The following is an 18,014-nucleotide window of genomic DNA, read 5'->3' on the forward strand; positions in this document are numbered from 1 at the left end:
TCGCTGCAAGAAAAGGTTGGCTTGCCTTCTTAATGTTGCTTGTTTTGAAGGCGGGAAGGACGACGTTCTTGAGATGACGCCAGTCGTCACCAGCTAGCCTGGTGAGCCTTACTTCGTTGAGAGGAAGGTTCTTGGACACGACGGTCATAATCTGGTTTCACGGGAGAGAATACACATTGGACGGTTTGAAGAAAATATAGTAGGTGTAAACTTGTGCGTCTGATGGAAATTGCACGAACAGTTATAAGAACCCCCCGCGTTACATATTTACTGCATAGAGGCCACAATTTCCTCACCCAAATTGTCAAAAATGCTTTTAAGGGCATGCGTACCTTCTTGCGGGGCTCACGTACACCACAAGAAAAGACACAGAAGCTTTGCGTTTAGTTGCGAGAGAAGAAAAAGCAACAAAAACAGTTTTTTTGAGGATGCAGCGATTTCATCTTAGAGTGACCTTAGAGTAGCGTCGATGTGTGCTAGGTTTTTGCAGTTTAGAAACATTGTTACGTTTGAAGTTACGTTGAAGGTTACGTTGAAGTATGACTCAGCTGTATCAGGCGCACTGTGGGAGGAAATTTGGTACCACGGGCGGGCAGGGTCTCCATGTGCTTTGTTTAAAGCCAGTGCGGAAATCTTAAGTGGGGCAGCTCCACCCTGCCTAAAGCTTCCAGAGAAAACCCACTAGAACTCTTTTCGTACATAATAGTGTCTAAACGCGTTTAAGTGAGCTGATAACGGAAAATCGACGCTGAATATTTTGGCTCTACAAGTGGTATTGGCCTCGAGGGCATACCGTGGCGCCACCTACGAATGACGTCACTTGAAAGACGCCGGGTTATGTTGTCGTCTGCTAGAACACATTGCATGTGCTGATGCGACCGCACGTTTTCATTTTTTTCGTAGCCACCATGTGTTCCCTCCTCGCGGTTTTGACGCAAATTACAGAAAAAAGTTGTCTACAGAGCGAATAATCCGGGCAAGCAATCAACGGCTCGCTTGTTCCCGACGACACCGCTGCGGCTGGGTAGTTGCTAGCATCGCCACAGACAGCTCGTACGCAGCCAGCTAACGCCAAGGACGATTCAATTGGTGCCGAGAAAAGTACGCTGTTAATTCATTATGAAATAATTGCGACGTGACATGTACGAGGCTGTGTGTAAAGAAAATAGACCTTGCAGCAGCGACGGAAACGTGCCGCTCAGTTGTGATCTCACCACGCGTACTGCGCGCATTGCCTGGTAAATGAATGACTACGTGAGAACGGTGAGCCGATTGCGACGCCGCACATGCTTAAAAGCGCTGGTACGATATGCAGTTTGGCTTAAGCAGGGCCTATTTCCCCTCCAATGAATTTTTTTATATTTATGCCCTGATTTGATTTCACTAGTACTCTGTACTGCTGACAGGCACGTACACAGGATATTTTTTTCGCGGGAGGGGAGGGGGGCAACGAAAGATAACTTTTTTATGCAAATTAGGGGAATGGGCGAGGGTACGGGTGTTGCAAGTACAAACACGATAAACACCCAGTGTTTACCACAAAGGCGCGTAAACCTGCAAAGAGAAATGAAATTAAGTGTAACCGCTTTTGTGATGGAGGCGAAAAGCGAAAACACTCGTGTGTTGGAGATTTCGGCGCACGTTAAAGATCCCTACTCGAAGTTTGCAAAATTAAAAAAAGAACAGCAGTAATTAAAATATTTACAGGAATAAATACGCGTACTGCACAGTAACTATACATTCCCTCGACTAATGTTAAGGCATATTTCAGGAGCATCCCACACGTTATACGCAATGTAAGTCGGCAGAAAGAGAAGTGCATGTAGGCACTCGAGAGTTTAGATCTCCGTGGCAAACCTCTTGCGCTTCCACATTTTTCTCCAAACAAAACCAGTGACTCCTAGTTATGAAGGAAGGAAACAAAATGCTATGCAAATTGGAAATGTCTTACGCCTAATACCGTGCATTATTACGTGAGGAGCTTTCTAAGAGATCGGCGCATGACACTAACACTCGGCTCCCTCGAATCCCAAGAAAGAAGGGCTGCAAACAGAGGCACGCCTAAGGGTTCGATAATTTCGCCGCTCCTATTCAACATAGCGATGATGGATCTTCCCAAAAGTCGCAATAGCATAGAAAGTATGAAACATGCGATATACGCGGATGACATCACATTATGGATGAATATATAGGCTCATCGGGATATATGGAAGAACAATTGCAAAAAGCAGCGCATGCAATCCAGGCCTATGCTTCAAAATGAGGAATGACCTGTTCATCGGAAAAATCAGAGCTCCTGGTCGTCACCAAGTATAACAAAAAGCAGGCTCAGGAACAACTGAAAGTCTACATAAACGGCATTCTTGTCGCCCAAAGACCTGACATTAAGGTTCTGGGACTGACCATTCAGAACAACGGCAAAGTTAACCTAAGAATGGGCAAACTCGTGAATCAGTGCAACCAAGTTATTCACACGCTGGCTAGGATCACCAACAGACAGCGTCTTAGAGAAGAGGACGCCTTGCGAATCAAAGAGGCGCTAATTCATTCCAGATTACTGTACCATCTACCGTATCAAAATCCAAGTAAAACAGAACTAAAAAAACTAGAAATCGTTCTACGCAAAGCACATAAAGTAGCGCTTGGCGTTCCTGCCTACACGGCAACGCAAGCGTTGGAAGACACGGCCACCACGAACACGCTCGACGAATTGATCACTGCACACAAGATAAGCCAGCTTCAGCGACTCCGGTATTCCGAACAGGGCATCCAAATTTTGAGAAGGCTAGGGTATGAAATGAGAGAAGAACATCAGCGCAAGACGCAGCTCACTCCAAAGATCAGAGCAAGGATTAAAATAGCCCCCCTACCAAGTTACATGAGCACCACAAGGCACAAGAACAGGAGGGCGCTGCGCGCAAAGGCCCTCCTGAAAATTAATGAAAAAACAGAACTAGATACTGGCACACTGTACACGGACGCCAGTTTCTCCAACGAAACAGGTGTCATAACAGTTGTCAACAGGGAATTGGAGCTTGTCACAGCATCCACCGAAAAGAAACTACAAAAATCAGCCGACCTTGAAGGAAGAGCAATAGCAAGAGCCATTGAAAGCTGCACACATAAAGACTATGCAATAATCTTCAGCGACTCACAAGCGGCGTGCCGCCAGCTCATACACAACCAGCTGAACACAACTACGGCACAGATAAAAGAAAAAGCGATACAGGGTAGCTCGACACAATTCAGGCTGCTCTGGGTCCCTGGGCATGAATGCATCCCTGCAAATGAGCGCGCTAATGCTCTCGCCCGCGAACTAAACAGCCGGGCACCAGCAATGGTCATCAGAGGGCAATGGCCTTCTCAGGCAGCCGCTACATTGATATAAGAGAAGCTCTTCGGGAGGCACGGCTTTCCAGACAGCTGTTTCCGGCACCTCACAGCATATATACTTCGACAAATACAGACCCATACGCTTCCCACAGCTTACATGATACACAAATTCCGAAAAAATGGAGGGTACCCCACATTGTCCCCACTGCAGGGAATACCCGGACATGTATGACAGACTTTGCGCATGCACCAAGAATCCCGCTCTCCCGCCCATACCTCACGACACCTTCGCCAAGTGGGAGGATTGGCTGGCCCACTCAACCGCTCAAGGCCAGCGACAGCTGACGGAATGGGCAGAGCTGGCCCTCAGCTCCATACGCAGAGCCCCGGACTAGGGGCACCTTCTTTTAATAAAGTTATCTCTCTCTCTCAGAATGCAATGCGGGAATGAACTTCTCCTCCGTCCTCTCGTTCAGCCCGTTGGTGGAGTAAACTCTTTGCCATGTGCAGACAACTTGACGATACTCCGACATCACGAGACTACGCGATCTTTAATGCGCCTGGTATTTTCATCCTATGCACTCGGGGTTTTATAGTCCTCTAATACAAAGAAACAGTTCACAGTCCAATGTTGAAGCCGAAATTTCTCTCGGCCAAAAGTATGGTTGGTGTCCGTCGAGGTGTCCGCCTCAGGTTCATTTTCACCAATCACCCCCTGCACACCCGTTTCTCTCAAGTTGACCATTGGCCGCCTTGACTCCGTGCCCTTCCCCGCTCAAGCCGGTGTTCTCGAGGTCTGTTCATAGGAAGGCAGCTCGGGGTCCGTAAAACCGCCGTTACGCATAAGAGCCATTAACCACAATGGCTTTCAATCAACAATGCCGCTGTCACTGGCTTTAGTTGTCCGAATGAATGCCGCCGGTGTCTCTTGCTGCCATACAACTGCGATGCGCGCCTTCACTTTTGTGACGAAACCGCATCGTCAGATGCATCGCCTCAGGCTGTACCCGGATTTTCCCGACGTCTGAAGACGCCATCTTGACAGACATGTAATCCTCATGTAATCTATCGTTCATTAAACCCGTGTTAACGACAACCAGTGTCGTCACAACTTTGTCACCCTGTCGTCGTCGGGCTTGGTAACGTTCTTGCAGTTCCCTTGTGAGCGATCCTTCTTGTCCAGACGGAAGCGCCGACTATGAAACAGAGTTTTAAAGACGATAGTCTTTCTTGGGCTACTTAAACCCAGAAATTTTGGTCTGTCTGTCTGTCTGTCTGTCCGTCTGTCTGTCTGTGACTCGATTCAGCCACCCGGCCAAAGCAAAACAAGGCCTGCGTAATAGTCTTATATAGTCACAGCTAAATCTACCCGTCTATGTCCGGTGTAATGTTCATACTTGTCAACATTGTTGAAGAAGAACAAGACATTATGCAAATATGAGACAACAAATCAATGCAGAAGTGATATTTGCAGTGTTCCTTTATAAAAATTCAAACATGCTTGACTTTTGCGAAATTAAATACTTCATCAACTGCAGAAAAAGAATCCACTCCGCCGTCGCCTGCTGTCGCCCGCGCCACTATAGCTTCTGGCGCCATTTTAAGAAAGCAACCGGCAACAGTTACGCAAGGTTCCACTAGATCGGTTCCACGTTCTGCTTGCTAGAGTTACTCAATAGTGCCTTGTGGTGCTCATGTAACTTGGTAGGGGGGCTATTTTAATCCTTGCTCTGATCTTTGGAGTGAGACAGTTGCGAAACTCCCCATAGGCCCCATGTATCGAAAGCCGGTCTTCGGGTGCCCCCCTGCGCCGGGGCAAGCACGGGACAAGTTGACTAGCCTGTCGTCTGTCGGCAGGACGTTGAAGCAGTACTCAAGTGCTTGCGGCTGCTGCCGTAAGTCATAAAAAGAAAAGCCGCAAAAACACAAGTAAATTTTACGTAATTATTGTGTTTTAATTTAAAAAGCAATCTTTATTTTACAGAAGAATTTTGAATAATAATAGTTTAGCGAAGTTCCCTTTTTATCTCCTAGGTGCCGCGCGCGTCGACTTGCCCCTCAGCTTCCACGGAGTGGGGGGGCTAGCGCCGCCCGGATTCTGAAGCGGAGTTTCGCAACTGTCTATATTCTGCTGCTTGCAACGCACGTGGAGTAGGGAAACGCGGTTCTATAAACGTTGAAGTAGGGCGCCTCGATTAACGCGCGTCTTCGCCGTACGGCAGCGTTCGCATCGAGACACCCGGTTTGGAGCAGCGGAACGCGGGAAATTTAAAATGATTTAAGCAAACATTTGGCGTCTTTACCTTGGGAGGAGCGCGACGCAAGAGGAACAACATGAGAGGTGAGCGGTAAAGCGAAGGGAGGCATTTGCTTCGCAAAAGCCGATAAAGACTATCGTATTTTGACGGCATTTGCAACGAAAGGAGCAGATACGCGGCCAATTTTTTGTACTCCCACGGTAACGTTCCCTAAGCGGGCGTAAACACTCGCTAGAGACGCCGGGCGATGGGGTCAAGCATCCCCTCGCGCCACACCGCTCGTCGCCATCCGGCTCCAAGCCTTTGTGTCGCCTTCGCTTGTTCGGCCGACGCTGCAGACGTGGTGAGCCGGACGTTGGAAGGCATTCCCTAGAGAAACCCTACAGCGGGTTTCTCTGCGGCAAGCACAAACTTACCTACAAACGCAACAGCAGCATTTCCACGAAAACTAGTGAAAAACGCGCTATGAGTTTGGCTCATGGAAGGAAACAGTTGAGCCGCAAACACCAGGCATGGGCAACAGTATCCACCGACACCACGACGCGCTAGAACGGAGGGATTTCTGGAATGTTTAAAGACAAAAACTTTCTTTTCCCCACCAAAGCATATCGACCCGAGCCGCTGAAACCGCCACCCTGGCGAAACAAGCGATAAGTCGCTGCTGTCCGAGAGGACCCAAGCACTGATTGCAGACGAACAGGGTAAAGGGGGTGCAGCGAATGGCAAATGGCAGGCCGGCAGCAGAGCACGAAGCCAGTGTGCAGCGGTACTGCTTCCGTCTAAACGGAGCAAACAAGCCTCGCCTATTTCTTTTTTTTTTAATCCCACGTTGACCACCAAATGAGACGTATTTTTTTTCGAAATGGACCTAATCCACAAACCAACACTAAAACTGCACTGCCAAGATAATCCCGGCAACTTTCCCCTAGAAAAAATTTTTCGAGAAAATATTTGAGACAACGCCCTGCAAACGTGTACGCACATCTTAAATCCTATGGAAAATGAGGCAGACCCTGCTGTGGCACGGATCAAAATGAGCCAAATTCATTTGCCCAATGAGATTTCGCTTTTGGTGTGACTGTTCGGGCTGTTTTGCGGGTGTTTTCATCAATTTTTTTTTTGCTTTTGAGAGATGGCTTATCATGCGTTTAGAGAGCGATGAGGAGATCGGCGAATGATCTGCCACCACACGTGTACGATAAGCGAACCGAAGTGAACGAAATGAAACTCAGAGATGTGATACTATCGTTTTACCTCGTCTCCTTCGTCCTTACGGAATAAATGTGCTTATTATCATATTTCCCATTTACGTAGCTAACAAATTAGCTGCCGCTTACAAGTCATGGCTAACCCCCCCCCTCTGTGGGTACGAGCCACTTCATTAAGGTGAAGAAGTTGATATGAGCAGGCTTCTTGTGAAGCATTTTGGAAATTTATGGCAAGGCCACGAAGAGCTTCATTAGTGTCTTCCGGCGTGCCCCAAAAAATAGCATACGGAACCATTCGAAAAGAGCTGCTAATGCTGCCAAGAGGACTCATCGGCTCGTCGTGTATAGTTTTACTGTTCTTGAAGCTATGTTGCATGTTTATTGCGTTTTTAGCTTAAAACTCTATCGTACCATTCGTGAAAGTCAATTGCAATAAAGTTTTCATAAGAATGCCGCATCAACTTGTCTGTTTCAACTGAGTACGAGCCAGATCCGAACTTATCCTAATATTGCTCAAATTCTCCGCATAAGTCTTAATTACTTGTCGCTATAGATTTCCCCTACCTTATATGTAAATGATGTCATTTAATAGTTTTGACAGCATTGCATTTAGGTCCAGTTCCAAACTCTCATTTTTTTTGTTTCTCTCAATTCTCCTTAGGTGGATTTGGCTCTTTTCGAAAAAAAAAACACACCTCAAATAGCTAGCAAGCCCAGGAATCATATGGAGGCGCTTTAGAATGTGTGAGAGGGGAGAAGAGAGGTGGCACGAGGAAGGGGGGTCCCCAGCCCCCCCCCCAAAACAATTTTCAGGGGGGGGGCAGCCCCCCGGGCCCCCCCTCTGGGTATGTCCCTGACTGCTGATATGTTTAGTTTTCGCGACAACTAGTCTGTAATGTATGAATGGTATTAACGCGAGTTTTCAACGCCTTCGAGCGGGTTTGGACATGGCTATATTTATTTTAAATGAAGGCCCCACCGTAGAAATTTATAATTGCAACACGGGATTTTGTCTGTTCACAGTGAGCCTGCGCCTTTCTCCAACATCAAGTTTGAGAACTCACCACTGCTCACGTACGAGGCAAAGCACGCCGTGGGGTAATGGGGAGTTTTAGAATAGGGGAACCAAGCGTTGGAGGCCCCAAGAAGTTAGGGCAATGCAATGTAACACGCTTGCGTGCGGCGAGTTTTAGAAGAGGCTCTTTCCAACAGCGCGGAGTCAGATGTGGGAACTTTAAAAGGCTTAGCGTCGCGGCAGATATTTCATCTCCGCTATGGTTACAGTCGCGAATGACAGCCCCTAACACAACTGTTCACCACACTGTCACCCCTTTTCTCGCATGTGAAAGTTTGTATCCGTGGTGACTGCAATTTAAGCGATCAATGATCAAGATACCTGCCACGGCCTCGGCCGATGTTTGCGCGCAGGTATCGCTACCCTTCGGCCGCTCGCCGCACCGTGCGTGAACGGACCGGCGGTGCCGGGACCGACGTCCGCGGCCGGTCGGCGTAGATCGCGGCGGATATTTGAGCATCGCTTTGAAAATCACAGCTGATGACACTACCTAGGACAATTTTTCACCACACTAACATCCACTTTCGCGATTGTGATACTCCTTTTCTGCGATCAGTGTGATTTTAAAACGCGGCAACAAGGTGTTGCTGCCGCGACCTGCGTCGGTTCGAGCCGCCGGCGGGCAGGCACGGCGGACGTGTGTGCGGGGCGTTTCTGCGAATAGCAAACGCTTGATGATTTCCTGCTTCATCCATTTCTTGCGAACGACAAGCGAAACCTAAAAATTTAGTTCGGTGATCGTGGTAGCCTACAATGTTGATCAGGGAAAGGAGCCGCAGCTTACGCTTACAACGGGTTCGGTCGGATACGTCCGCATACACCACCACGCTTGAGTCGTTTGCGGGTAGCCTACCGCGGTTGACACGATTTTTAAGTCACCATGTGGTCAAACTACGCTTCACGCATTAATAATTAACTCCAAACGCCGAAAATTAAACTTAAATACACTTAGAAGGCGCGTCCTAAACGAAATGTCACGTGCCGCAAGCCAACTACGCAGCACGGTAAGAACAGGGATCCTATACAAGTGACGTCAAAACGATAGCAGCGCCGGCCTGTCCAGAGGTGGCCCTCGCGGCCAATATATCAATTGGAAACGCGCTCAAAAAATGGCGCAGCCTTTACGACCGCGGAATAAAAAGGCAAGGGAGCGGCTTGTCGCATCTTTCCTAAGAAGAGGCAGAGTAAAACTCTATAGACACCACAGCGTCGACGCTCGGATACAGCCATCACGCCGATTGCCGTACGCAAGACCGTGGCGCCTCGTTATCAGATCATAGCTGTCTGAGCCAGCGGCGTTCTTGTCGGTGAACTGCACCTGGAAACGGGTGTCGAAATGGCGGAAAGCAAATTTCACTTTATCACCTCCCTTCATGTGATGATGCGCGATGCGGCAGCACACGGCGTGCCTTTATCCGATTATGTAATGCGCGCCTCACTCTTAACAAAAATGCTAGTTAGAAGGTAGTAACGGGCTGCATGTACTAACTCTTTACGAACTTTACTACCCGAAGAACGGTACGCAGGTCCGGCCACTAAGTATGGCATCTAAATGCTATCGTTACCACTCCAGACCGTGCACTCAGTAACTGCTGCTCGGGTGATACTAACACTAACTGACAGTAACAAAATTTTATGAATTATTCAACATAAAAACTGCAGCAGTTTTCCCACCCCAAATGACGATTACAAAGTTTTTTTCAAATCCACATGCTGACTTGCACGTGGTCACATTAAAACGCATAATTCTAAAATTAATCGTCACAATATTTGATTTTTGCGACACGCCCACTGACTCTATCAAAGGACTTTCCGCCGCTTGCTATAAAAGCAACAAGAGAAGGTGTATTTCTCAAGGAGGTTAAACCAATTTTTTTAACCTCCTTGGTATTTCTAAGGTAACTTAGTTACACTCGCACTCCTCGTGCATCCCGTTGGTTTTCTTGCTCACTTTATTTGTTGTCTTTATTTGATGTCGCGCTGCGCTCTCAGCCGAGCCACATTGTCCCGCGTAGCTTTTCACCAGGTTACGCATGACCACTTAGTAAAGAACTAAGTACCTTGTGTATATTGTGACAAGTAACTGGTTAGTGTTCTCATAGTAAGTGCCACGACATTTTTTAAGAGTGCTCGCTCAAGGTCAAAAACGTTGCATACGTACGTACGATCAAAACGAAGTGTACACCAACGCTATCTTTTTGCTTACAAAATCCATGGGTACGTACCGGCTATGGGAGAAACGCATTAAAGACTGTTGAAGCGTTAAGCTAGATCATTTCTTAGGCAGCTCGCTTGCCAAGTTGCCGTTTAGCGTATGGAAGAAACTACGGCACACGCCGGATCCCGCTCCCAATGACAATCAGTGAGGGATGAGTGTAAAGCAGAAGAGAATAGGACCTCCTCTCCTCTTCGCGTTCGTGCGTGCGTGCGTGTGTGCGTGTGTTCCACCACATGGTGTGTTTTAACTAATTCCTCCGAAAGGAGATCGACACTCGCATGTTTATCCAGCGACTATGTCCGGGAATTATTCGCGGTGCTGTTATATTATTACTTTGATATATAAAATATTCATACATGCTTTTAAGCAGAGTGAAGTAGAAGCTAAGAAGGAATTTGAAAGAGATCTGGGCGAAGTGTGCTCGACGCTTAGTCAGTCACGGAGAACCGTGCTTAGCTGGCGACGACAAAGCTTCGACAGCACTTCCATACGCAAGGGAACGAAAGAAATCTCCGCATTGTACTTTACAATAGTGCAAAACATGTGTAAGCTGCTCTAACAAACGCTTTTGCGGCAGCCGGTTCACAAGCATGTCGCCACTATCGGCCGGGAATGCAATCTGCAAGTTTCAAGTTTCAAGTTTCAAGATTGATATGATATCCTAGTATAAAAAGACAGCCCCGACCATCACGCCCTGCCAAGCGGCCACTCAGCTGCAACCAAGCGCGCGGTGTATGCCTTTCTTTTCACCTAAACAGGGTGGACTCGAATGCAGCGTCGTCCGATGTTGGTAGTTTTTGTTTCATGATAATACTTCATGTACTCTGAATTTAAAAGTCGAGTAACGTCTATTACAACACAGCATAAATAGTACTGATTTAACGCTAAACTAATCTCGTAATTATGACGGTTGACGACATTTTACCTGTCTTCCAGTGAAGTAGTGGAAGTCGTTAATGAAGATGCGTTTGATCAGTTCAGGGTCCCGAAGTACAATTCCTGGCATGATGCCATTGTAGTAACTGAAAAATCAACGATGATAACATGCAATCACTCCCTGCCGTACTAAGAAACGTGGTGCTACAGAGCTGGAAGCACCTTTGGGGAATTATTAGATAAGCCATGCCCTTCCACTCCGTGAAGAAGCTTGACCAGCAAAGCAGTGGTGCGTAAGGTTAAAGTCGTTTTAGCGGAAAAATTTCTTGTAGTTTGTTTCCGGATACCTCCGGTGATACGGCAGTTTGTTTTAGCCCTGCTCCCTCCGTAAATAGCCATGTATCGACAGCAGAGAGTAACGTTTACGATTTCACTGTGAAATAAGTAATTAAGACAAGTAAATGAAACTCGGCGCAATGTTAGGGTTTCCTTAGCAGCTAATTGTCCTATAATTTTTTTAATTCCGATAACACAATAGTTGAAGCCGTTTTCTATAATCCTGCTCCCTCCGTAGATGGTTCACTGCGCACCGGGCAAGATAAAAAAGCCACCTTACAAAGATTAAAGTCGGCTTCACCTCTTAGCGCAAGTGCATTGCTAGGAAGACATTTCTTTGGGGGCAATGTCAGCCATTTTGTCTTAAAATTGAAGACCCTAGGGCACTTTTCTTAAATGATTTTTTTATACTGGGAACCGGTTTTAGCGCGGTGCGGAAACCTTTCCCGCCGAGAGCGTGACACGGTACCAGCAGAGACTGTCGTCAGGCCCAGCCCTAGTACAGCGTCGCTGTTTTTAAAGGAAATAATAGATGATTCAGATGAGTAGGAAAAGCAATTTACGACAGCGCTTCGCCTTTGTAACCCTGCGCAGACCAGCGCAAAAGAGGGTGGATACACACACGCACATGCACGCACGCACATACATACATACATACATACATACATACATACATACATACATACATACATACATACATGCATACGCACATACATGCATACATACATACATGCATGCATACATACATACATGCATACGTACATACATACATACGTTTATACATACACGCATACATTTATACATACACACAGACAGACAGACAGACAGACAAGGTAGTCATCCTTCTTGAAATGCGGAATTTACGTTAGAGCTTCGGTTCCACACCTTGTGCTTTCTGGCTGGTGTGCTTGGTTCACGCGCACATATTTTTTCAGCATGTTCACCCCCACTCCCCGAACTTATCCTTAGATGTCAGGTTAGGGTCTTAAGATGGCCTCGAATGAGTGCAACCACGATTTTATTGAGCGGAAGAAGAAACTGCGGCTTCAATTATCCAACACCAATAATGTATCAACGCAAAAAATGCATATTTATACAGAAGCGGCGGTAAAGTTTATCGTATTTTTATTGTCTAATTTTAGGTTAGGGTCTGAGGCGCGTAAGCAACCGATAAAGCGAGTCTTAGCATCAATTTAGGCCAGTGGGGGTTATGCATGTTAATCGCAAATTTTTATTGTATGTACGCGCAATTGCAAAAGCACACGTTAACTGCTGGGAACAGAAAAAATAACACCGTACTCTATCTAAGCAAACGTTGTTTCGGCACATGTGTAGAATCAACAGGAATATTGCCTGTTAATTATCAACATTCATTCATTTTTGTAGAGGTCTTCACTTATTGCCTGCGGCTTACCCAACGATGTCTCCGTACTGCTTCAGCCACTCGCTCGATGCACGAGCCATACCCTGCAATGAGCGATGCGATTAAAGTCGCCGTATAGGCTTGCTAACAACTTTCTCTACTCTTCGAAACATACACACAATGAAAGCTGAATAGTAACACGCATTAAAGGGAGACAGAAATAATGACGATGCGAAAGGAGGGACGGAAATCATCGAGTTATCGATATCTTTGGTCACCAGATTAACCGTTAAACAACCATTAGGTTTCATTCCGTCCTGGGAAGGTGGGGTAACCAGTGGGGCTGTTTTTGCGTTATGGGGTGACCGAAAACTCTCGCTGAACCGGCGCGTTGGCGGTGGGGAAGCGTTCAGTAGGTGGAGGACTAGGCTTCACTGAGGAACACGTGATGAGAGAATGCCAGCTTACAAAAACCAAGCATATACGGATTTCTCTAGAGACGGCTTCACCTGTAAACACACATTTACTGCTGAAAAACACATTTCAGGGGCTATATGTGTCATCGGAATATGAAGCGCCGGAGGAGTACAGGCGGTCGTACAGAGAGGGGGTGCCGTCGAAAAGAAGGCTGGGTAAGCTTCACTGTGCAGCGTTGAATGTAGGAAAGCCAGCTTACAAATACCAAGCTTACACCAATCTTGCAAAAGTAGGCTTCATTTTAAACACAATGAAGCCAATGAATTTCTCAGATAATGAATGGCAGCCTACCAGTGTCCCTGAAGAAGAAAGTGTATGACAGCTGCATATTACCGGTACTCACCTACGGGGCAGAAACTTGGAGGCTCACTAAGAGGGTTTAACTTAAATTGAGGACGACTCAGCGAGCAATGCAACGGAAATGATAGGTGTAACATTAAGGCAAAAGAAGAGCGCGGAGTGGATGAGGGAGCAAACGCGTGTTAAGACACACATGGTAGAAGTTAAGAAGATGAAATGGGCGTGGGCAGGGCATGTAATGCGAAGGCAAGATAACCGTTGGTCATTAAGGGTAACGGAGTGGATCCCTAGAGAAGGCAAGCGTGGCAGAGGGCGGCAGAAGGTTAGATGGGCAGATGAGATCAGGAAGTTTGCGGGGATAAAATGGTCGCAGTTGCCCCAAGACCGGGATAATTGGGGATTAATGGGAGAGGCCTTTGCCCTGCAGTGGGCGCAGATAGGCTGGTGATGATGATCATGATGATTATAAACACAAACGCATTGCTGGAAAGATATTTATTGGGGCAGTGTACGCGAACGTGTAGCCGGAGCTAGAGGTTGCCCCGAAGTGCGGAAGGAGTGTCTTTTAAGAGCGAAGCTGTTTAGCAATTCGTTGATTCCGGTGTTCCACAAAACTCAGCACAACAGCATAAAGAAAAGAAATCACCGGCACCAGCAGGATTCCAGCCTGTGTATGATAGATCAACGGAGTTGCAGCCAGTCGTCTTACCCACTCGGCTACGACCATTTTTTTTGTCTGTTACACTCGGCTACGACCGTGAGTTAGTAATCGAGAATCAAACGGCTTGCTAAGTTGGCTGTGACTGTGGAGAAAAGAATCACGCCACCTGCTCCAAGGGTACACGCTGCACTACGGGCGCCTAGTTTCAGTGTGCTTGTTCCGTTCGTTCATTCTGCTTCTTCGGTTTCATTCTTCGTCGCCATAATAGCAACAAAGATGGAGTGAAGGTCTTTGCGGCAGTGAAGAAGCAAGTCGGCTGCAATCGTGGACTTAAAAATGTAGTGATGGTCATCGAGGTTGCGTACAGCGTCGCTACCTTCAAGTCTTACGCGTTGGTGTGGGCTTCATTCATTTTTTTTTCGCCCTAAGGACGCAAAAAGAGGGATATTAGCCTACGAACGCTCCGCTGTTAAAAACCAATGCTAGAAACAAAATGTGAGGAAAAATGCGACAGCGTTTCTCAAGCAGGAACTGGTACGTCTTGCGGCGCAGTCAGTACAGTAAGTATTCACTGCGTGTGTAAATTCTTTGCAAAGCTAGTGCGATGAAAGAAACCCACTCAGCAAAGCGGATTTTTACTGAAAAAAAACCAAAAGGATTGGCGTTACCTTTTGCCAGATTTCCATCAGGTTGCCAAATAGAAGGCTCGGTTCGGGACCAGGTATGCCGAGGTCCTTGAAATGGGAGAACGTTCGCTTGCGCCATCTGTAAAGGCTGAACGTCGCCAGAAACCGCTTGTTAGTGCTTATGGTCAAGTCGGGTGTGATGTAGAATATCAAATATAGAAGAAGAGAACTCAACTGAACATTGCAAAAAGAAAACAGAAAGCCCCGAGGTATTTCATTGCCGGCACAATCGTACTGCTTGCTACATCCGTCATCTTTGTTTAACTATCCGTTTTGTTCTTTTAGTTACATTGAAAACGAGAAGTCTCAGTTGCCGACATATGGAGTTCTTATTGTCAAAATTAATGTTTCGATCAATTGCCTGGTCGTATTTAAAGGTAGCGAACAGTTGTTACAGCGTTAAGCGTGGTCATCACCGGTGCTTCGGCGGTGAACGTTACGACGGCAATACTTGCAACGTGTAGGATTTCGCGAAAGCTGACTGAACAGCTTATGATGATGGTTGGTGTTTAATGGCGCAAGGCCAACGAGGGCAAAGAGCGCCGACTGAACAGCTTACATATCTGCGTTAGTTAGCATGATTTATTGTTATACGCGCAACGTATCTGGGCTAGTGCCGGCAACGTTATGGGCAGGGCTTTTGCAGCCGGTATTTTGAAACCGAATACACCCCACGGAATCAATACTGTTAGCGAAAACACCGCAGTGAGTATGGTGCGTAGGAAGCGGGCGTATACAACATTTTCCTGCGTAGAAGTGTCGGGAGGTTGTTCGGAGAGAGCGAACAATCATTAACGTGTCGGGGGATGTCAGCCACGTAAAAATGCTGAGCTTACTGTGACAGATGAGTGTGGGGTCGATGATGATGAGAACGATGATGATGTTGACAGTGTTGATGCCCACATATACGTCAAGTTATTTAGAGGGTATCGTCAGGCCTGTGTTTCGCAGGCACACAGAGATTTTGTCGCGCAGAAGGTAGCGTTCGGGACATGATCATGTACAGTCATGGACAAATGAGATGCAAAAGGAAATGAAATGCGGGGTAATCTCTGAATAAAGATAAAGAAAGAAAACACGAAAATATGAACCAGAACACGCAACATTGCAAAATCCTGCTCGTGGAGGTGTAATTATAGCGCGCTTTCGTTATTTTGGAAGCCACATTTCTCAACTTTGTTTTTGTAACTAAGCCACGCGTAAAGTTAACTTGCATGAGAAAAAATCGCGATATGTGTGCGTTCTGCTTCATATTGCTTCTGTGCTTCATGTCTGCGTTCTGCTTCATGGTTTGTAGCTGAGATAACGGGTGATTTTGTAAATGCACTGAATATGAGGGGTCAAATTGACGCAGTGTTTTTGGACTTTTCCAAAGCGTTTGATGTAGTTCCGCATGCTGACTTAATAACCAAACTGTTCTCTATGGGCATTGAGAGCAATATTGTCCGTTGGATACCATGTTACTTGTCCTCACGAAAACAATACGTGGCTGTGAATGACTGCGTTTCCGATACATTGGATGTGCACTCAGGAATGCCACAAGGATCAGTGCTCGGTCCTTTAATGTTCTTAGTCTATATAAATGATATCTACTTATCTGTTCAATCGCCTGTGAAGATCCGGCTGTTTGCGGACGATTGTGTTGTTTACGCCGATGTAACTCAACACTCCGATCAAATAAGACTCAATGATGCGTTGCACTCAAATAGTGTATGGTGTGAAACATGCGGCTTGAAGCTTAATACTTCTAAGACGGCGGCTATTACATTTACCAACAAAAAAGAACCTTTGGAATTTTCTTATACTATTATTAATGCTTATATAAGTAAAACCCAGCGAGTGAAGTATTTAGGTGTTACACTCGCAAGCAATTTAAGTTGGGAACCCCATATAGAAAACGTTTGCAGCAACGCGCTAAAAAAGCTGGCATTTTTTAAACGAAAATTGCGTCGTACATCATCGGCCGTTAAGTTAACAGCGTACAAAGCTCTCGTTAGACCAAAATGAGAATATGCGGATCTGATATGGAGCCCGCACCAAAAATACTTAATCAAGAAAATAGAAAGAGTGCAAAATTTAGCCTTGCGGTTTATATACTCCACACACTCGCGTTTTTCCAGCGTTTCCGTTCTTCGCGACAGGGCAAAATTACAAAAACTAGCTCATCGCAGAACTGTGTCTCGTATTAAGTTTTTATATCAGTTGTACCACGGTCACTACAAAATACCTCGTGAAAGTTACTTAACTGAGCCCCCCATGCGGTCTGATCGTACAAACCACAGCAAAACAGTTAGGCAACCATTCAGTAATATTAACGTACATCAATATTTTCTTTTTCCGCATGCAATTTCACTATGGAATAAATTACCCGAAGAAGTAGTTAACGCTAATACAACAGAATCGTTCATTCAGCTTGCAAACAACCTTTCCTTTGACCAATGGCTTTTTTTTGCCTCAATGAAGACAGCTGCTTCCTGCATTCGTTTTTCATTTTATGTGTAGTACGTAATTTCTTTGTGTATTCCATCGCTGTGTGTACATGTTATTACTGTTATATTACTCTTGTGTATTGTGTTGCATTGATGTGTGTGCACATTTTATTACTGCTGTTTTACTGTCGTGTTCCGAATTGCGAAGCACTTTTTTTTCTAATCAAATATATGTTAGTGGTAGTTGCAATTAATGTATGTGTACTATGTATGTACCCACTCCTGCTTGGGCCCGAATAGGGCCTGCAGTATTTGTAAATAAACAAATAAAAAATATTTTCGAGTTCGCGTTTCATTGGCTATTGCAGATCAGTTGAATAATCACCAAAAGTGGCCGATTAAAATGTGCTGCGAGGGACACTCCTTGCGCAGTGAATCGGCGACATTCAGCCGCGCAAGATGTAGTATTGCTTTTTCTCTCCTGGATAGTCCAGATGGAATCTTCGATTTGCATTGTGGCTCCATAGAATACAGGGGCGCGCAATGACGTGGTCGTCAGCCCAAGTTGATCGCTGCAGCCTCCATGCGACACTAAATGCAAGAATCTTAAGAATCTTTCCTGGATGATGGTTTCGCTATCTTTGGTGCACGTTGGTCATGCGGGTTTGATGCTGTTATGACCGCCTTCACGCTATCAGTTATTCCGAAACGGGCACGAGTCACGGGAGTGCTACATCACGGTGCGGCTGCAGAGCTCGGAGATGCAGAGCATCTATATTAAGCACAACCTGCTC

The 18,014-nt window shown here is 46.2% G+C and overlaps 1 protein-coding gene across 1 annotated transcript in view; it reads right to left on the bottom strand.

Moving 5' to 3' along the window:
- Nucleotides 1–18,014, bottom strand: part of LOC144137826 (cytochrome P450 3A14-like) — a 39,761-nt gene that overhangs the window by 20,199 nt on the left and 1,548 nt on the right. The window contains exons 2-5 of the mRNA XM_077669832.1: nucleotides 14,774–14,879; nucleotides 12,719–12,771; nucleotides 11,018–11,114; nucleotides 26–151 (exon numbers count right to left, since the gene is read on the bottom strand). Of these exons, the coding sequence (XP_077525958.1) occupies nucleotides 26–151; nucleotides 11,018–11,114; nucleotides 12,719–12,771; nucleotides 14,774–14,879 (382 nt within the window). The remainder of the gene's footprint in view (nucleotides 1–25; nucleotides 152–11,017; nucleotides 11,115–12,718; nucleotides 12,772–14,773; nucleotides 14,880–18,014) is intronic.

This window comes from Haemaphysalis longicornis, unplaced genomic scaffold (assembly GCF_048455015.1).
Source record: "Haemaphysalis longicornis isolate Haplotype H1 unplaced genomic scaffold, Haemaphysalis longicornis Haplotype H1 scaffold_5, whole genome shotgun sequence".
In the NCBI taxonomy this organism is placed as follows: domain Eukaryota; kingdom Metazoa; phylum Arthropoda; class Arachnida; order Ixodida; family Ixodidae; genus Haemaphysalis; species Haemaphysalis longicornis.